Source organism: Perognathus longimembris, chromosome 16, assembly GCF_023159225.1.
Source record: "Perognathus longimembris pacificus isolate PPM17 chromosome 16, ASM2315922v1, whole genome shotgun sequence".
In the NCBI taxonomy this organism is placed as follows: domain Eukaryota; kingdom Metazoa; phylum Chordata; class Mammalia; order Rodentia; family Heteromyidae; genus Perognathus; species Perognathus longimembris.
In genome coordinates, this window is record NC_063176.1 from 45,800,995 (window position 1) to 45,822,403 (window position 21,409).

Consider the following 21,409-nt stretch of genomic DNA (forward strand, 5'->3'; position numbering starts at 1 on the left):
CCCCCTTAGTCACCCTTTTTATTTTTGCCTCTCCTGGGCTTGAACTCAGAGTCTGAACACTGTCCCTGAGCCTCTTTGTGTTCAAGGCTAGCACTTTAACACCTCAGCCACAGCACCACTTCCAGCTTTCTCTGAGTAGTTCATTGGAAATAAGAGTCTCATGGGCTTTCCTGACTGGGCTGGCTTCGAACTGAGAGCCTCTGACCTCAGCCTCCTAAGTAGTTAGGATTATAGGCGTGAGCCACCAGTGCCCAACTCATACTTGTCTTCCATCCTCTTCCTGATTTTGCCTGCCCACAAACAAAAGCTGTTTTGCATTCCTACCCTTCAGTTTTGGGGGCTAGATTGTGCATATGAGAGAATATATAGTATCTAACATTCTCTTAACATGACGAGCTCTATAGTTCCTTCCATTTTCCTGCAAATGACATAGGTTTATTTTTCCTTATGGCTGAATGGTGCACAATTGTATATGTTTATACAGGTCACATTTCCTTTTTCTGTTCTACAGTTGATGGGCACCTAGGTTGATTCCATATTTTGGGCTATTGGAAATGGTATTGCAAATAAACATAGGTGTGTAGGTCACCTGTATGTTGGCTTACATTCCTTTGGCTATATGCTCAGGAGTGATATCACAGGACTGTGTGGTAGGCCTATCTTTATTTTTTGAGTCACTGCCATAGTGATTTACACAGTGATTGCTTACATCGCCACCAACAGTGTATAAGGGTCCCTTTGCCTACAGTACTCCTGTCTTGCTATCATTTGTAGTTGTTTATTTTCTTGATGGTGACCATTCTGCCTGGGGTGAGATGAAGTTTCATTGACAATATTGAAAGTTTTTGTTAAAGAATGGCAGGACTTGATTAATGTCTCTGCACTTGATTAATGTTCTCAGAGAAATTGAGCCTGGACCAGGCAGCTGTGTATGCAGAAGAGGGGCACTGTGACTGCCGGCAGAGGTCACAAGGCAGAATTAAGCTGGGCTTCTGGGGTTGGCCAGTTTGGATAGAAGAAGTTGATTGTTGAAAGCTGGAGAGCTGACTGCTTGTTGCATTGGAAGGCGGGTTAGGGCGGAAGGGGTGAATTGCAGAGTGGAAGGTGACCAGGCATCCTGTCCACTTTCCATCCAACACCTGAGATCATTGATGGATAAAGAGAAAAGTTTCCGGGATGTTGGTGAATCATCCCTATAATCCTAGCTTCTTGGGTACCTGTGATCTGAGGGTTGTGATTGGCAGCTAGCCCAGGCAGAAAAGTCCATGAGGGTCCTAGCTCCAATTAACCAGCAAAGAGCTAGAAGTAGAAGTGGAGGAGAGCATCACCTTAAGTGAAAAAGCCAAGCAAGTGTGAGGCCCTGTGTTCAAGGCCCAGTATATGAGAAAGAAAGAGAAAGAGGAGGGGAAAGTGGGAGAGAAAGAAGAGGAAGAGAAAGGTGAAGAGAAAGAAGAAGAGGAAGAGAAAGAAAAAAAGAGGAAGATAAAAAGAAGAGAGGAAGGAAAAGAAGAGGAGGAGGAGGAGGAGGAGAAAGAAGAAAGGAAGGGAGGGAGAGAGAGAGGGAAAGGAAGAGAGAGATTAATTATCTTGGCTGATAGTTTTGGAGGTTTCAGTCCATGTTTGGCTGGTCCTATAGCTTTGGGGCCTGTGCCGAGGCATATATCATGGTGTGTGTGTGTGTGTGTGTGTGTGTGTGTGTGTGTGTGTGTGTTGGAGCAAGTCCATTCTCTTCATGGTCAGGACTGGAAAGGGGAAAAGGAAGGAGCGGTCCCTTTAAAGGACATTCTCCCCTCCCCCCCACTTAATACCCTCCACTAGGCCCTACCTTTTCAAGGATCCACAGCCTTTCCACAGTACCACTGCAGGGAGGAGCCTTCAACCCATTGCTGGGCATTGAAGAGCCCTCTTCAGCACCCAGGAAGGAAATGCCTCTAAGAAACAAGTGAGTCTGTAGTTGAGAAGGTTCTAAATTATCTTGAACATGACCTTCAGCCATGTGTGTTCATCATGATGCGAGAAACCTTTCTGGGTTAACAGGGATGTCTTTCCAGTGGCGGACGAGAGCGGACTTGATCCCATCAGCCAAGATGGCAGAGGACCACTAGTCATTGGCCAAGAAGGTCACTTGTCAGGCAAGGTACTCCCCTGACATCCAGCCACCTCCCTCTCTCACCAGCCGCTATGTGGCCATAAAGCCAGTCAGATAGTAATATCATATGTCAGATAGTCATTTAATTATTACGGTCTTCCTTGTAGCAATTATGATGTGCTTTGCCACAGATAACAGAATATAGGTAGATAAAAGGCTTCTCCATGGCAAAAATCTGTGGGTTTGGGTTCTTCAGATGAGATGCACAAGGCTCCCTTCATGGTGTGTTGCACGAGGGCATGAATTAACATGAGTTATGAGTTCTCCTTCAAAAAGGTAATTGAAATGCAATTCCAGAGAAATCTATTTTTGAGTGGATAATAAAAGTATTTCATGATATCTAGTATACATGCCAGGAACTGGGCATATTTTTACGGAGTTGATTCCATTCCCATTTCATTGAATGCTCGGTGTATTTGGTGTGTGGCTGTTTCCCTTTCTCCACTTGGGAGAGGTGCCCCCACCTGCAGCTGGGAGATCCCCTTCCCCCAGGAATGTTCCTGCAACTCTCCTTGCAGGACTCATGTGTTTCTATGTGTGATCAGAGGTTCAGAGTTAATCCAAATGAAAGGGATTAGTATAGAATTACCACCATTTCTTTTCCAACCTTTATTCATGAAACCTTAGAAAGGTAGAGAAATGAACTCAGTAAAATAGATCTTTCTGGGGTTGGTGAGATAAACTTTTTAACACAATCCCATTTCCCAGCATTCCATTCTCTTTCTCAGAGTAGCTGGAAGAGTATTAGCTTTGGACACAGCAAAGGGCAGTGGACAGGTGTTCTCTGCCCCAGCGAGGGACGGTATATGTTAGGCTCTAGGTCTGTTGGAGGCACCCCTGGACAGAGCGACAAGGAAGTTGAACTAAGAGGAGTTCAGCCCACCTCACTTAGCAACCTTCGGTCTGGCTTCTTCCGCAATGGGACCTGGTGGTTCCAAGGTCTAAAATTCCTATGTGTTCCAAGTTACTTTTCTCTCTTTCTACTATGACCACCAGTACTGATAGCCTCCGGTACAGGCCTGAGTTTAAATCATCTGTTACTGTTGCTTACTACCAAAGACTCCTAGTTGCAGGCAAGAGGTGTGTGGTTCAAGTAGTAGAGCATCTGCCTAGCAAGAAGCCCTAAGTTCAAACCTCATTACCTGAAAATACATAGACATCTTCATGTTGACAACAGTTGGACTCTGCTGCTTACTAGTTCTGTAATGAAGGACCATTCACCTCCTTGGACTTCAGCGTCCTCATCTCTAAAGCAGGGCGATTCTCATGGTCAATTTGGAGGAAAGCGCCAGATTCAAGTGTGATGTTTCCAGGAGAGCACTTAACACAGTTCAGAACATAGGGAGGCACACTGCACAGTTGCTGTATGGTTATTGTTATCATCAAATCCTTATCTTCTTATTGCTCTCAACAATACCTGGCACATAGTCGACATCCAAACAACCAGGTTTTTTGCTCCTTCCCTTTTCTTAAAAACAAATCAGATCTCTCCTTTCCTGAGGTCAAAGGGAAGAGCAAAAAATTCCAGGGTTCCTTCTCTACATGTGAACTACATGAGTGGAATTGTACTTTGAAGACAGAAGCAGAGGTCTAAGGAGAATAACCATGGACCCCTTGGTACTGCCCAAGAGACTAGAAAGCAGGCCATTGTCCTGAGTTTGCCCTGCTCAGCTCAGTCCTTTGGAGTTTGGCCAGGCTGCCACGTGACCTGCTGACAGGCTTCTGACACCAGCTGCCATGGCCCACGCTAAATCCAGGCATGCATCTGGATTCCCGGGTAGCCTTCTGCCTGACAATACGGCATGAGAAGACATGTAGCAACAGACCACGTTAAGATGCTGCCAGGTCCTGTGCTCTTTGCAGGCGTGTCCTGTGCTGTGCCTCATGGTGGCCCCCAACAGACACCACTCTCTCGGCCAAAGTGTGCTGCTGGTGGCAAATGTTGTCTATGCCGTGCATCTGTTATTATTCCCTGCTGGCAGTCAGGATGGGATTTCTTCGCAAGAGGATTCTGTATAATGTTCCAGAGACCTGGGGTGGGGCTCCTCACCCCTGGGAGAATGAAATCTGAGCTCTCAGCCCCTGTCCATTCCCATTTCATCTGTCCAGTCTTCTCTCTAGCTTTTCCTCCCACCCTGGTCACAGCTCCTGACTGTCTTACCAGGCAGCTGAACCTCGTGCTGGGCTACAGCTGTTTTCCCCATTCCTGCTCCATTTGTCCCCAAATGTGTGTCCAGTATCCCTGCCCTATGGGTCCATTTCCCAGGTCGCATGATCTCGCACATTTTGAGCCCTTCTTTGCCAAGCAGATCCCATCAGTTGTTATTATTGCCATCAGTTGTTATTATCTGCTCTTTTTTTTACAAAATCCCTAGTCACTATTCTAAGTTTATGGATGTACTTTATACTTTCTGGTTGTAAATTTGTAGGCATTTGGTAGCAGGAAAGTCTGAAACTCGGAGTGAGATGAATCCTTACTTTCTGACCTAGTTTTGAGTCCTGCTAGCTAGCCATGGGAAGTCATGACGCCATTCTGAGTGTCAGTTTCTCCATTTATAGCGCAAGAAGTCCTGGCTGGATGGTTAGTGATGCCTCCTCTGGCACAGGGTTTAAGGGTCTCTAGGCCAGGGAGGTTTCACATGTGCTACATGGCCTGCTGAAGCTGTAATGAGAAACATGGAATGTGGTGGCCTCATGCAGTGTGTGTGCATCTGCTGCACATAATGTATGTACATACACTCTTACTACACATTCATTCTATGTGTATTGTGTATATATAAATAAACATAGCAAGAGAATATTGAATCAATTCATATACAATCTCATTGTTATATAGCATCTAACCTTATATATGTGCATATGCTTGATATACATATATATGGTATATGTATTACTATGTATGTATATATGTGTGTATCCATCCATTATCTATCATCTGTCTGTCTGTCGGCCTATCTATCTATCTACCTATCTATCTATCTATCTACTATCTATCTATATCTATCTATCTATCTATCTATCCTATCTATCTATCTATCTATCTATCTATCTATCTATCTATCTATCTATCTATCTATCTTAGAGTGAGCACACATGAGCTGTATATCAGCCCTGGGGAATCTGTGATGAATAAAATCATCTCTACTGTTATAGAGAAGTAGAAGCTGAAAATAAGTCAGTGATTAAATAGGTAAGTTAAAGTCAAGTAGCCATACATGAAAAACAGTAAAAACCAGCTAAGGGGACCGATAATCAGAGAGGAACAAGGTTTCTGAGAAAGAAAGAGAGCACACACAGGTTTAAAAGAAGCCAATAAACAAGCCAAGCAGTGAGAACAAGAGGAATGGCCACCCAAAGGCCCGGAGGTGGGACTTCCATACATTCCTCTGAGCTTCACATTTACCTCTGGTAGTGTCTTGTTAAAATAATGGCTTTACTCAAGACAAGAAGCATGTTGAACTGCTAATGATTTATTTGGTGTGCAGGTGGAATAATAAACAGAACTTAGAATGTGTGGTGGAAACTTCTAGCTTGAGCTGACTTTGAGTTAAGATATAGACACCTAACCTCTCGAAATCTCAGCTATTTTGCTGGTAAAATGGGGAAAGCCAGGGGCCCCTGCTTGCCATTGTGTTGACCACAAAATAATGTCTGTGACAGTGGTTTGTTTGCTATAAATAAATGCCCTAAAATAATGGTTTTAGCTTCTAGAAACAGTTCACACAGTGTTTTAGCCTATCATGCTGCATTTCTCTTTCCCAGGGGCCTCAGAGCGGGTGGGGCCAGCTTTACTCAATCAGAGTTGGGCCTCAGTCTGAACAAGGAGCCAGTAGCTTCTATGACAGAAGGACATTTATATTTGTTTGGTTTTCAGAGAGAGACTCCTGCTTTCCCCTCCAGAATCAGCCTCAAACTATGATCCTTCTCCTCCTGAGTAGCTGGGATTACAGCTATGCGCCACTGCTCCTGGCTCACAAGAGTGACTTTCAAATAAATGTTAGGTTCTGTCTCCAAAAATCTCTGGTCCCGGGAATGCTTCAGATGTAGATTTTGGAGAGTCTGAAGGGAAATGATAAACACACCGCCTATTCCATATCACTATCTGACAGCAAAATTGGGGGGCAGCAGCCTGTGACAAAACACTGCTTTTTCCGCAGCACCTGGGATAAAGATCATAAGCAGGCTCCATGTCAACACAGGTCACTTGCCAGATAGGAAAATATATTAGAATGGAGCTCTGCTTTGCAGACCTGGGGCCGCAGGGCCTTCGCTTAGGTCTCTGGGCTTGGTTGTGTAGGCACAGCAGACCTAGACACAAGCAGATTGGTTAGCACCTTTCACAGCTTATGAGTCCTATGCCCTGCCAGAGCCCCACCTTGCAAGAAAAGCTATTAACTTATAGCTTTCTTCCTGGACCCCAACAGATTGTCATTCAAGGGTATTCACCTCCCCACTTGTACAAAGTGTCCCCACGTGATTGGCATTTTTTTTCCTTCAAATTCAAAGATTTCCTGCATTGTTTGCGAGTCTGAGGTTTGCATCTGACAAGTTGGAGGGACAAAGGTGACTTTGTTCCTTTCTGCCACTGATACTCATAGCAGTGACAGTACAGGCTGCTGATCATGGAAAAGAACTGAAGGACAATGTAGCTCTGTTGAATGGTATGTACACACACACACACACACACACACACACACACTCACATTTCCTGTGAAATCTCTATAATTCTGTGGGAACATTGCTGCTGAGGATTTTGAGACTCTCCTCTCCGATATTTGCTTGTTGGGGACTTTTTACTCTTGAGGAATGACTGTGGTATCGAAACTATTTTGCCCCCATGAAGACGATGTCTGAATCTTAGAATCTAGAGTGTTTTAAGACAGGATTCCAACCTCACTATTGCCAGGAATAAAATTCATCCAAGGTGAAGCATCCTCTCTCAGAACCGAAACCTGTCTCAGAATGGCTTTTCTTTCTCCTTTTTTTTTTTAAAGCTAAGCAATTACCTTTTTTTTTTTTAAAGTAAAAAAGTGCAAATGCACAAAACTCTCTTTTCTCCCTTTCATTTATTTGAAATTGAACCTAACGAAGTCAGTTCCGAGCAAGCACTATATATGAGTAATGCTCTTTGTCCCTAAAGGAGCATTGACTACCATGGTCTGGGAATGCTGACTTCGTCTGCTTTGTGTGAGCGTCCATAATGACAAAACGCCCATGTCACAGGGGATAATGAAACTATAAATTGTTTTCACGAATGCTCTCAATTTGGGTTTTTACGGGACAAATTCAAAAGGTATTTAGTGCCACATTTCCCATAGGTGAATAACAGCAGATGGTGTCATTTATCCGGTAGAAGTGGCGTTCACGCTGAGCTCAGGCCAGCCAGTGTGGAGGGTGATTGATGGGCAAGGGGGCATGGTTGCTGGTACAGGGCGGTGGGGCAGAGGACAGGTAAGAGCTCCTGTCACCCGCAGGCCGGAGCTCCGGCCCAGGGCTCAGCTTTTAGGGGATCAAAGTACAGCTAAAATACTTAGCTCTGAAGAGCAGTGTCTGGGTGGTGGTTGTTGGCATTGCATCATGGAAGTTGGGCATATCAGGCTGAGCTACTGAACAAATTCAAGAGTGAGAAAAACACTGAGAACTGGGCTCTGGTGGCTCACACCTGTAATCCTATCTATACTAGGAGATCTGAGGATCATAGTTCGAAGCCCATTTGGGCAAGGAAAGTCTATAGAGACTTACTCCAGTTAACTACCAAAACACCAGAAATAGAGCTGTGGCTCAAGAGGTAGAGTGCTATCCTTGAGCAAAAGAAGCTCAAGGACAGTGTCCAGGCCTGATGCCCTAGGATCAACACACACACACACACACACACACACACACACACACACACACACACACAGAGGGATGGTGGGTGAATACAGTCATAATAGGAATGTACATAGGTGAACATTGGAAACGTAAGTGGATGGATGGAGTTGGGAGAGATCGGGGAGCATGAAGGAAGGAAGGGGTGACACTAATCAAGATACAATTTATTTGTAAACTGACATGCTGAATTAAGACCCTTTTGCACAATTACTTAAAGGAAATTTAAAAAACAAATGAACATTGCTGTGTTTTCTGAGCAGGAGTAATTGAGTGTAGTGGTTTCTAGTTTGATTCAATTACTCTGATTTACATTTTGGGGGTATTTTCAAAATGATGAGAGCCATATGGACTTATCTCAGAAAAATTTTAAAACAGATTTCAAAATCTTGAACAAAATATTTTAACTGAGATATCATTATTAGCAATATGTTTGCAAACATTTTTATTAAATATCTTTATGCAATGTCTTTTAGTAAAAATTTCCATAATGTTTTGTGTGTGCGTGCGTGCGTGTGTGTGTGTGTGTGTGTGTGTGTAGTAGGACTTGATCTCAGGGCCTCACACTCTTGCTTTACTTTTTCACTTGAGACTGGCATGCTACCATTTGACTCATACCTTCACAAATGGTTTTTTTGGGGTTCAGTGGAGATAAGAGTCTCATGAACTTTGTTTCCTGGGTTAGCTTCAAACTTTAATCCTCAGATCTTGGCCTTCTGAGTAGCTAGGATTGTATACATGAGCCAGAAGCACTTGACTAAATTTTATTCTCCTCTGGATGTTTACATCCTTTTAAAGTAAAACTAGAATCTAGCTATTTTTTTTTTTTTTGGCCAGTCCTGGGGCTTGGACTCAGGGCCTGAGCACTGTCCCTGGCTTCTTGCTGCTCAAGGCTAGCACTCTACCATTTGAGCCACAGCACCACTTCTGGCCTTTTCTATATATGTAGTGCTGAGGAATCGAACCCAGGTCTTCATGTATATGAGGCAAGCACTTTTTGCCACTAGGCCATATTCCCAGCCCAAGCCTAGCTATTTTATTAACTGATTTATATAATTTAAAAATATCCTTTATTTTTGCCAGTCTTGGGGCTTGAACTCAGGGCCTGAGCACTGTCCCTGAGTTCATTTTGCTCAAGGCTAGCACCCTACCACTTGAGCCACAGCACCACTTACGGCTTTTTCTGTTTATGTGGTGCTAAGGAATTGAACCTAGAGCTTCATGTATGCTAGGCAAGCACTGTACTGCCAAGCCACATTCCAGCCCCGAAATATCCTATTTTTAAAAACTTACTTACAAAGTGAATTATTTGATTTGTCCCAGTTTGTGAAAGTTTACGCCATCCCCAGTTGTGGTTCTGTTCTTGGGGGAGCAGGCACCAGACACTGTAGCAGTCTGTATGTATATATCTCCATCACTAGCAAGTGTCCCCTAATACATGATGCCTAAACATGAAAATGACAGGGGTTGGGCTGGAGATGGGGCTCAATGGTAGAGTGTCTGCCTAGCAAGTACCAAGGCCCTGAGTTCACACTCCAGTACTGCAAGAAAAAAAAAATAACCCGCGGGTGTGTGAAGCGTGTGTGATTGAGTGAAGGCTGGTGGGCCCTTTCTGACCCATTGCTGGGTGTGTTGTGTCCACAGTATCTGGTGTGCAAGCGAAAGCTGGAGAGCAAGAAGGAAGCCCTGCTGATCCTCTCCAAGGAGCTGGACACCTGCCAGCAGGAAAGGGACCAGTACAAACTCATGGCCAATCAGCTCCGAGAGCGCCACCAGTCCCTGAAGAAGAAGTACCGGGAGCTGATTGTACGTATTTCCTCCCGCTGTGCCGCCATCACTCGATAAAGGTGGAAATGGGGTGGCAGTGGGGGGCAGTGATTGCGTTCAGACATTTCACAAGTGCGAAAGTGAAGAAGGAAAGCTTTGGCCCATCTCCTCCAAACCCAGGCCCACTCCAGGTCGCACTGGTTCTTCACTGGAATAGACACAGGGCAGTGAGTGTGTGTGCATGCGTGCGAACACATAATCTGTCTCAGTTTCTTTGTTCGTTGATTTGAATCCAAAACAGGACCTTGTGCATGCGGGGCAAGTACTCTGCCGCTCAGCTAGGTCCCCACTTCTGCTTCTTTGTTTTTTCTTTCTTTCTTATTTTATTTGGAGAAAAGGCCTCACCAAGTTGCTGAATCTGGCCTTAAACTCATAATCCCTCCCCTGCCTTCCCCCCATCTCAGGCTCCCAAATAGGATTGCAGGCATGTGTCCAACCCCTCCCCCTCCTTAAGTGCAGACACTGTTGTTCACAGTTCTTTCTTGAGGTGAGATCATTGGACTGCCCTGGAGTAGAAATAGAACAGAAACACTCCTTGGGTTCGAATAATGCAGATTTCTATGGGAACAGCATCTAAGTTAGGGAGTATTTGCTCACTCACCTGAAGTGTTTGTATTTCCCAAATGGCACAAAAGGAAAATACTTCAATTTCTAAAAGGCAAAAAGTCCTACATGGCTGGCTGTCCTCAATGCTGCTTACTTTTGAACAAATCCTTGTGTTTTCCCTTCCCATTATTTTACCCATAGATAATACGTGTGTGTGTGTGTGTGTGTGTGTGTGTGTGTGTGTGTGAATCAGGCACTGTTTCTTTGGTTCTATTTAAAAGAGAAACACCAGCCAATTGAACTGTTACTTTAGATTAGGCTCTGCTCACAAACCATTTTGATCCATCTTGGAGTCTTTTTAAAGTTTGCATTGATTTAGAAAATATGTAAATTAAAAGTGATTCCCAAGTCAGGACCTAGGGGAACATCCAATTCAGGGATGATATAACGTCTGTGAAGTCATTTGTTCTGACCCTGCCACAGCAACCAAGGCAGGTCAACAAATCAAAGTGTTGTTTTTTTTTTCCTCCAAATAACAGTGTAAATTTATCTTAAATTTATCATAATACTAGTGTGGAATTTAAGGCTAAGCAAGGACCATTCAGAAGAAAGGTCCCCATCCCTACTACAGGCTTCTCCAAAGTCATTCTGGCTCAGGTCCAGTTGACTTTTTAACAGGACACGGGAGCGTGCTGCTCCACATTGCTTGCAGGATGGTGGGATGGGTCTGGAGAGGTTCATCGTTTGAGCGCACATAGTGAACTACAGCATTTGTTTCTCCGTAGGATGGAGACCCGTCACTTCCCCCCGAGAAGAGAAAGCAGGTAAGACTTACTCCTAATCTCCGATGACTGTCGGATGGGGATAGTTGTTGACTTACAGCAATGGAAGCATCAGGAAGTCTCTCAGTGAACACAGCACACTTTTCATTTCCCATAATCCTCTGTGTTGGTGGGAGAAGGACAGAGCACGGGGGCAGAGGTCCTGATGGTGAAGAGGGGAGGCAGCCCAGTCTCTGCGGATTCTGTGGGGAGACTTGGAGTAGTTTCATGACCATAGCCACTGTACACTCTTCTGCTCTTAGATCCCTTTATTCAGACTTAAGTCCATCCATCTTCCATCAAGACTCAGAATTTACTTTTTTTTAATTTTGCCAGTCCTGGGGCTTGAACTCATGGGCACTGTCCCTGAGCTGCTTTTGCCCAAGGTTAGTGCTCTACCACTCAAGCCACAGCACCACTTCTGGCCTTTTCTGTTTATGTGGTACTAAGGAATTGAACCCAGGGCTTCATGCATGCAAGGCAAGCACTCTACCACTAAGCCACACTCCCAGCCCCTCAGAATTCACTTGAGTTCTCTGCTTGGTAGCCATCATTGTTTACTGACATCTATTTTTCTCATAAATAAATCCATGCTTGGGTTTTGGACTCAAAAATGTTCTGTTGAGCTTCCCGTGTAGTTTTGTGCCTATGACATGTTATTTTAAATATTTCTACTTCACATTATTTTACTATCTGCTTATAACCGTCTCCTCTTCACTCTTTTCTCCTTTCTTTCTTTGGTGGTACTGGGGTTTGAACTCAGAACCTCAACTTCGCTCCTCTTTATGATGGAGTCTCACAAACTTTTCTTCCGGGGCTGCCCTGCAAACATGATCCTCCCAGTCTTAGCATCCTGTATTGTTTAGGATGGACAGGCTTGTACCATGGGCAGCTGTGGCTTGTGAAGGGGGAGTGGTGTCTCACAAACTTTTCTACCCAGGCTGGATTTGAACCGGGATTTTCCTATTCTGTCTCCAAAGTAGCGAGAATTAGTAGGATCTCTCTTATTTATCTTTTCCAGATAAAACTGAGAAACATCTTACTACCTCTTCCTCTGATCCTGTACACACAAATCCCCTTGGGATGTTGTTCAATTTGTTTCACTAAATTGACAAAAGTGAGCATCTAAGTTTGTTAGATGATAAAAATGCGCATTTGCAATTCTTAATTTTATTTATTTATGTATTTTGGTACTGGGCATTGAACCCAGGACATTGCACTTTCTAGGCAAGCACTCTGCCACTGAGCTACATCCCAGACCTTTGTTTTGATTTTGATGTGAGTGAACAGTAAATGTGTTAAATTTATTAAGTTATGGATTCATTGAACTACAGATCAATTTGGTCTCTCGTGTATCTATAAAGAACAATCTTTTCCAATGGTATATTTGCTAGTCCTTAACTCCACAGTTTCTCTGTGCTCCCACATGCCTCTAATCACAGGTGGTTAGTCGTCAGGAGGAGATGATATGAATAGGTGCAATGTTGTGTTCTGTATTTTACACGGGACCAGAACTTTGGAATCAGTGAGAACTTTGTAAGTTGGTGTTTTCAGCTGTAATGGCCCACTAGCATTCATGATGTATCAATAACCACAGAACATCTGACATTCTGTTATAGATGCCATATCTAAAATCTGCAGGTTGATCACCTTGGGGGCTTTTTGTTGTTATTGTTTTTAGTGGTGCTGGTGTTTAAACTTAAGGCCTCATGCTTGCTAGGCAGGTACTCTACCGCTGCACCATGCCTCCAGCCCTCTTTTTGCACTGGCTGTTGTTTTGAGATAAGGTCTTGCTTACTGCCCAGGAACCCACTTGGACCACAGTCTTTCTGTTTTTCTGCTTCCTTCGGTACCTGGGATGACAGGCATGAGCCAATACACCCAGCTTCTTTCTGTTGAGATGGAATTGGTGGACTTTTCTGCCTGGAAAACAGTCCCCCCTTATCTTAGCTTCACACATCACTAGGGTGGCAGGCTTACATTTCCATGCTCAGCTATTAGTTAAGAAGGGGTTTTGTACCTCTGCCTGGGCTGGCTTCATACTAAGGACTATGATTGTCCTGATCTCAGTGTCTCAAGTAGCTAGGATTCCAGGCATGTGCTACAGGTATGCACCCAGCTTACCTTGAGGTTTTTAATGCTGGTGAATCGTTTATTTATTCTGCCTTCCCCATACAGAACGGGTCCCTTTCAACAGCAGCTCAGCCCCACAATTACCTCAGTCAGTGCTGTTCCCGCCACACTCCTTCCTCGTTAATGCCATTAGTTTAAAATGTTCCAGTGTTTGTTTGATCTAGAGTCTAATTTTTCTGTGCAGTTAATTGATTTTTTTTTCTACACAAAATCACATGGACATTTATCATTACTCCTTCAAAACTCCCTAATCTTGAATTTCTGGGTGTTCTCGATGGCTGTACGCAGTCATCTTGGCCACCTCTATAAACTTTGTTAGTATTCATGAAGGAGTTTTACAGTTTTGCAGTGGATCTGCATTCTGTGCCTTGATAATAAAGAATTTTACATTGACTGAGTTGAATCTGTTTAAATCCAGTCAGTCAAGCTTGCGTTCTTACCGTTCCAAAACAAGTTCCAGGCCCCGAGCATTGGTCCTGTAGATTTTAGTATGATGTTTAGTTTCTGTCCCTTTGTGATTTAGTATGGCGATGGGAACTTGTATGGTGCAGCCTTCCTGCCTCTGTTGGAACCACTAATTACTCCTGGAAGTAGAGGAGTTGGGGTACAAGTGGCAGAAATGCTGAACTGTGTAGCCAATAAACAAACTGATTACCTAGTCTGACCTGAAGCCTAAGGAAATGCAGGCTTCAGGCTGTGTGGACAATGGTCTTACAAAGCCACTGTCTACCATCTAGGCAAACTTGAAATAAGATTGCTAATGCATCTTTGTAGCCTATCTTCTTTTCTGTGCCTACTAGGATCTGGCTATCATTTTTCCCCCCTTCCTTAGAGGACAGACTAGAACTTTTACACTTGTAGTTTTAGAAATATAGTTGTTGGTGCCTTTTTTTTTTTTTGAGCTTGGAATCCTTTTTTTTTTTTTTTAACAACTCAATTTCCAAAGGCAAATCATCCGTTAAAGAAGCCAGGAAGAAATCGTGACAACAGTGATTACACTAATAGCTTCTCGTGGGATATGGAAATGAAAATGTCTCCTCGTTACTCCAGGCAGAACTGTACACCCTGTGCACCTTTACCCTGCAGTGAGATGCCGCCGAGACATCTCAAACGACCCTTTTAATATTTTTCTTTTGCTAAACAAGCAGGGCTTCCAAAGGAGGCAAAGGGGAATTTAAACGATCGTGGCTTCATCTTCTTAGGAGATGGGATTATTTCAGGTCACACCGGCACATTTTCTCCATGCAAACTCTTTTCCTTGAACAAACAGTAGAATGCATCTTTAAGATCTTTGTCTTTTCCTGTTTGATTTCAAGCAGATGTATCATGGGAAATATCCTTCTTGGTCCGGGAGGGAATTGTTGCTTTCTTGTCTCTACAAAGTGATGGCTTATTTATACAGTGACATACGCAAGATGACAGCCCTGGAGAAAACTGCATAGAGTGATCCTTTGGGGGTGGGGGAAGTCTTTTATTTCAGTAGAGAAGTCTGCTTGGTCAAGCTTACATTAGTCCCCTGCGACACAAATCAGAGTGACTTTGTACGTGTGTCCTGGTTTGATGCTCAGAACCTAAAGTTCCCTCACAGACGGCAAGTGCTTTGAGATGCTTCTTTCTAAAACACTTTGAACAGGGTGTGACTTAACTGTCACACCGGGGAAGCTGAAGAAGATTCCAGCTTCAGCTGTTCTGAGCCCTCCATTTGAATCCTATGGACCCCACTTTCTATTCGCCTTTTTAGTCCTCACAAAGATTTTGCAAGGAATGTGAGAACGCTTCCCAAATGGATCAGAAATTTGGAGGTCACAGAGTCTTAAGCACTTGGTAGTTATAGGGGAGCCACTAATGGACAGAAGCAGAATGGTAATGGTGGAGATACTAATTTAAATAGCAACCTTCCAAGCCCATTTCAATAGGGGTGGCCAGCGGCCCTGGCAAGGAACCTGTCTCCAGGTATGTATTCACAATTAAGCGATGGAAATGGGCTCTGTGCACAGCTAACACCTATGCATGGATCCATTCTCCATGGTTTTTGTTTTTTTAAATAAGAAAGTTGTCACTGCAACACAGGCCATCACTTCGGCAGCTGCTCCGAACAGGAGTCATAGCTAAGCAAAGGAAGCTTCCTTCTATTACCATAAACACACCAGTTGCCATTGGACCAGTGCAATCAAGTAGAAATTGCAATTAAATTTGCTATCAAACACACCTCTCCAGAACACTTGATGTTTCATCAAACATGTGTTTTAATGTATTCCTGCTTCATCTTGCTTTCCCCTATGGCAGTTACGTAGTTAAGAGGTCCATGGCTTCAATCTTCTATGATGCAGCTTTTCTTAAATCTGATCTCTTGCCTCTTTCTTTCTCTCTTTATCCTTATTCTTCTTGAGGGAGTGCTTAGGTAAAAAAAAAAATTCTGTCTTTTGTTTCCCTACCCAGTTTCTCATTTTATTTTCCTTTCATTTTTGAGTTCCTATTCTGATTTTATAGGTCTGCAAACTCAGCAGTGTATTACAGAGCTTTCTAGTATGCGTTGTTTTATTGTGTGACATAGAGTAACTCCCATGGCTTGATCACTAAAATGATGTGTATCTAATAGCTTTCCAACAGGATGACTTGAGAGATTGTTCCTGAAAATTCAATCGTTTCTTCTCCTGGACTCTGGTTTGAACTATTTAGGGACTCAGGTGAAAACATATGGCCTCTTTTGACTTCTATTCCCAGTGTCTGGAACAGGATATACTTAGAAGGTTTATCTTAAACTTTTCATCACTCCATTTTCCTCCCATTATGGAGATAAAATCTTTCCTCTGCCTTCTTAGGTTCTGTGACTAGGACCTGTAAATTTAAAGCACAAAAGATACATTAACAGGGGCAAAAAAAATCATATAGTTCTATTAACATTTTCTGTATAATGAGAACTTGCCGAAAAGTAGTGAAATTCAAAGTAATAGACTGAGAGGGTTATATACCACTTTAACAAAGGAAAGGGAAGTTGGCTCTGAGTGTTGTCGAATTGTGGAGAAGTGACTAAGAAATAGAGTGGACAAAATAATAAATAAGGCTAGTTTCGGGAAGGTCTGTTTATGAAAGCGTAGCTTGGTTCTGATTGTTCCTGGTGGAGACTTTATCTTCTCCCTACTCCTGGAGAGGCAAGTGCTTTGGGGTAGAAAAGGGGACACGAGAACCCCTTTAAGGACCTGCTGAATTCAGTGGCCTTCATCTCAAAAGAATCGTTTGTCAAAGTGGGATAGTTTGCGATGACACATCCTGTTCTCCTCCTATCCGTGTCCAATAGCAAGGAGAGCAATGGCACTTAGTAAATCTTTTATTTTTCCATCCAAAAAGATTAGCATTTTCTTTTTATAGCTCATCTCCTGAAGTTTCTGCTTTGTGAATCAATCCTGATGACCAGATCCTGGCAGATGAAACAGTCCTTGCCAAATATGATGCATAATTACGTCGACAAAAATCTCCCATCCTTTCTTGATAGTGAAGAAATGTTGCTGTGTCCCCAGTGTTCCTGGCTCTGGCAGAGCGTGTGGCATTGGGGGCCGGGGGGAACTGAAGGGATGCTTGGCCAGAGCTGGAGTGTAGGATGTAACAGGACTTGAAGAAAGGTAGGGAAGAGCTTTCATTAGACACCAGCCTCTCTCTCCACTCCCTGGTCTCTGCCTTCACGCGATGCTAGTCATCTACATCACAGAGAATTTCTAGAGCGTCCTGGATCCCACAGGGGGAGCAGGTTTTGGTGCCTTGCTTGGGTACACGTCATTGCACCTAAGGACTGAGATTGTCAGAATGGAGAGCTGCAGTGTCCTTTGGGCCTCAAATCTCCTCTCTTCCCTCAAATCTCTCTTCCCTCCCTCCCTATCACAATTTTAACAGATTGGCTCCTCGGTAGAAAGACAGACCTAAATCAGGTTCTGTGTCTTTCCCTATTATCAGAGTGAAAATGTCAACCTTTAATGTTGGCCCTATCTCATCTGAATATTTTAAACGAGTTCCTTTGTCAACGCTTCCACAATTGGCTATTGCTGCTCTCCCCCGTCCTCATTCCCATCAGAGAGACAGAAGAAATCATCTCTGGGGCTCGTTTTCTTTCTCTGTGAAACTCTTGCTAGCCTTAGGCCATCTGCCACATCTCCCATCATTTCCTTCCTATAGTTGCTGCTATTCTAAAGTGACGGCCACAGAGCCCTTCTCAACAACACAGAGACAAAACACTCTGCATAGCTGATGAATTGTACACAGGAGCCCCCTGCTCCTTGATGGATTGTACCAGTGAGTGTGTGTGAGTCATGGTGTTATTTTTGGTCAGAAGAATTGTGTATGAGTTTCCCTCCTCTGTTCTCGGTGCTCTGTAACAGGCGGCTTTGGTTGTTGTCCTCATTGTTCTTCAAGGTGTATGTCAAAGAATAAGGTACCATATCAGAATCATCCTTTTCCTGGTTTTCAAAGGTATTGTTTTAGAGTTGCATAGGTAGAAAGGTTGCACAGGGGAAGAATTGTATGTTGACAGGTAATACACCTGTTCAGTATAAAAGAAAATTACAGTGGCACCTCCCCCATCCACTGTACCACAGGAGTCCTGTTTAAGGCTGGTGTAGATTTATGGTGAACTCTTGGAAATTCTTGACTTTATTTGATAGCTTTCTCTTCAGCCAGGTTATAGAATAAGTCATGTTTGATCATCACAGCTCTGGGTCTCTAAATCCCTATTTCCCATTGTACCCCTGCCCTGTGCATCTCTAAACTCCTTGACTAAGTTTTTGCTGGGTGTTTGCCCTGGCCTCTACCCAGTTATCTGGGAGCATGGTTGATCTCCATGCTTTTCAAAGTGATGTTCAAGGACCGGTGCCAGGCTGCAACCTAATTGTTTGTGGTTTGTGGTTTGGGACCAGATAAGAGATAGAAATGGAGAGTATGTGTTCAGAGACTTGTATAACAGTCTAACAGCATGATTTGTTGTGTGTTGAATCTAACAATGAACATTTAGGGGAATTTATGTTGATGTCTTTTTCAGTTCCTTCTCTTCTTCAGTCCCGTGTTTGTTGTATGTTAGATCAAGGAGGACCAGCATCAATCCCTTCACCTGTGAAGGCTGAGTTGCTCTGAGTTTAGCAGTGACAGTGGCCCCTGACTATTTGGAAGGACTCAGCCATTAGTGATTCAGAAAGGGAAGGTAGGGAAGTGTCAGCGTTTGGTTTTGGTTTTCTGTTGATTTTTTTTACTTGTTACTCTTGGAAGCCCATCTCCCAGCCCCTCTCCCCGTTTGGAAGGGATGTTGATGCGTACCCTCCAGCAGAGACGTGAGAGCCGCCTGAACACGTGCAGCTGGCCTTGGGCTCTGGATGGAGCGAGCTGGATGCTCGTTCTGGGAACATTCTGGAGTAACTGTGGAGGATAAGCAGAGCCCCTCAAGAAAGAGAACAGAGGGTCTGGGGAGGAACTGGGGGCGTCTCTCACTTCGCTGTGCTTCCGGGAGCCAGACTTCCCGCCTGGTCTTGATTGTTCTTCCAAATAGAAGTTTGCAATGTGTTGGGGAAAGAGAGATGGGAACCAGCTTGCCTTTTCCCTGCCTATACTTCCCCCAGGATGACCACAGCTCTCTCACTCTCTGTTTCTAACTGTGGTTTAGTCTTGGCCTTCTCTTCACCCCCTGTTCCTATGTCTACTTAATTTCTCTCTGGAGGCCTTACTATCTGGCTTGCTAAGTCATTATTTATTCTGGTATAATATAATTTGTGTAACTGACTAAATGTTCAGTTAATAAGGGCAAGAGGTTTTGTCTGTGCTGTTCCTGGCTTGATCTTTAGACCTAGGACAAGGCCTTGCATATAGTAGTTACTCAATGAGTATTTGTCATAGCAATCTATATACGAATCACAAATGAGGCAGAGGCAGGATCACAGAGGAGCCAGGGGTCCACAGAGGTATCCTACAAGATGGTGGTTGATCTTCATCTGTCACAACCCTGTCTTACAAGAAGACACATCTGCAGAGATGGGAATGGGATAGGGTCTTTGCAAATATGGGGCTGGATACTTGGGTTATGTCAATGAGCAATGCTCATAGTCTGTGAGAAGAGATCAAAGCCACGGGGACAAGTGCTCTACCTGTGGTTGCTATGTCTTGGCACTTCCTAGATGCTTCCCTAGGCTGAGACCAATGACTTCCAGACTGGACGAATTCTCATCTTCTTCATCTAACAACGTTTATGAAACTTCCATAGCAGTGCTAGAGAGGTAAGAAGAGCAAACCAGGCTCCTTGCCCTTCACGCAATTTATATTTTCGCAAAGAGAGAGAGAAGGAAATAAACAGTAAGCAATAAACCATGACGTGAATTATATGCTATGTTAAAAGATGGCACATTGTTCTGTTAAAAAAAAAAAAAGACGAAGTAGCAGTGGAGGTGTTTGCCACATTTAAATCGAGTAGTCCAGGTGGCCCTTGTTTGAACAGCTGCCTTGAATAGAGGCCTGAAGGAGGCTCAGAGGGGTCAGAAACCTGCAAGAACTTGATGGAAAGGTTGCGGAAATGGATCAGGCCTGGCGTGGGAGAAGAAGGAGGAAGCAGGATAAAGGGAGGAAGGGGGGTTGGGGCTCTTGAGGACAGAGACAGCTGACATTCAGCCAATGGGCTACAGGAGGGAGGTGATAGGCCAAGATTTAATCTTCCTCTTCCTCTTCCTTGCCTCTTTTTAGGGCAACCAGTGCAAGTATTCCTTGAATTATTAGCATTAAATCCTGGAGATCAACCACTAGAATCAGATTGTCCCCCAGAGCCTTTGAATTTGGGTTTTCTCAGCAGCAACATCCAGAAATCTATGGAACAACGTGTAATCTCCTGGCATGCCTCTTGCTCACACCTTGCAGACATCAGGCCTGCCTCATGACAGCTTCCTTCCTTCCTTTTCTTTCCTCCCTTTATCCAGCCTGAGTCTGAAAACCATCCCTGCCTTCCAGTTGTGATCTTATCCTTCTAAAATTAGACAAGAGTACTTGGTGAGGTGAGGATTAGCAGCCGGGTGCAGGCAGGGTAGGGGCTGGCAGGTTCAAGGCTGGAGGGGATGGAGGCATGAGGTAGATGGAACAGTCAGAAATCTAAGGATCAGTGGAGGAAGTAGGTGAGTGATAGGAGAGCCGGGGACACTGCATGCTCAGAGCAAAAGGAGGAATCTCTGTTGGAAGAGCTGGCTAGCAGAGCTCCCCATGCAGGAAGAGTGGGACCCAAGTCTGGGCAGGAGGAAGAGCTTGTGGGAGGGATGACATCGTGGAGATGGGGTGGGGAACTGAACAGGTGAAGTCAGCCCAGGAGACCAAAGACTCAGCCCTGGACCCTGATTTTAGCTAGTGACTGCCCGTCACTAGCTTCCTCTTTGCTGCCTCTTGGAATTGTGATGGACATACTGGGCATTACGGTAGCAAAGAGAATCTCATTTAACAAGAGAAGGAATTTTTTTACAAAAAGAAAAGACAATCCAAGCAACAAAAGGAAGCTTTTCCTATGCGGCTGGCTGTGCTGTGAAACTGAACTCTCCATATTCAAGAAGGGCTTTGTGGCAATGAACTCCTAGGAAATTTTGGAAGTAGTCGAGTATGACTAACTCCTTCGTTCCTTGCCCAAGTGCCCTTTTTGAGCCACGTGAGAGACAAAGGACAGCCTCAAGTTGACGTTCACGGCCAACTTCACTTCCTTCTGTGCAGCAGATAGTGGCATGACTCACACCCTTGCTGTGTTCACACTCACGGGCTTAATGGAGACAGCTGGGCTGGGACGCCATCATTAATAAACCACCAAAGCCCTGCACTAACCCCACTCCTCCATTTCTGACTGACATCATGATGTGTTGCTATTTCCAGGCTAATCTTGCACAGCTGTTGAGAGATTCTCAGGACCGGAATAAACATCTGGGAGAGGAAGTTAAAGAACTCCAGCAAAGGCTTGGAGAAGTCCAAGGCGACAATAAGGTACGATGGCTGCTGAAAGGAAGAGAGTTCTGTCTGCATCGCTGTGGGTCGCCAAACCCATCAGGAAAATGAACTGCCATGTGTGCTGAGA

General features: G+C 44.2%; 1 protein-coding gene across 3 annotated transcripts in view; it reads left to right on the forward strand.

The window, feature by feature from the left end:
• The window catches only part of Ccdc149 (coiled-coil domain containing 149), a 72,176-nt gene that overhangs the window by 12,838 nt on the left and 37,929 nt on the right, over positions 1-21,409 (forward strand). For 2 of the 3 annotated variants that reach the window (XM_048363877.1, XM_048363879.1), the window contains exons 2-4: positions 9,662-9,823; positions 11,176-11,214; positions 21,211-21,318. In XM_048363877.1, coding sequence (XP_048219834.1) covers positions 9,662-9,823; positions 11,176-11,214; positions 21,211-21,318 — 309 coding nt within the window. Of the gene's footprint in view, positions 1-1,854; positions 1,943-9,661; positions 9,824-11,175; positions 11,215-21,210; positions 21,319-21,409 lie in introns of all 3 variants that reach the window. The other variant, XM_048363878.1, reaches the window with a different exon arrangement.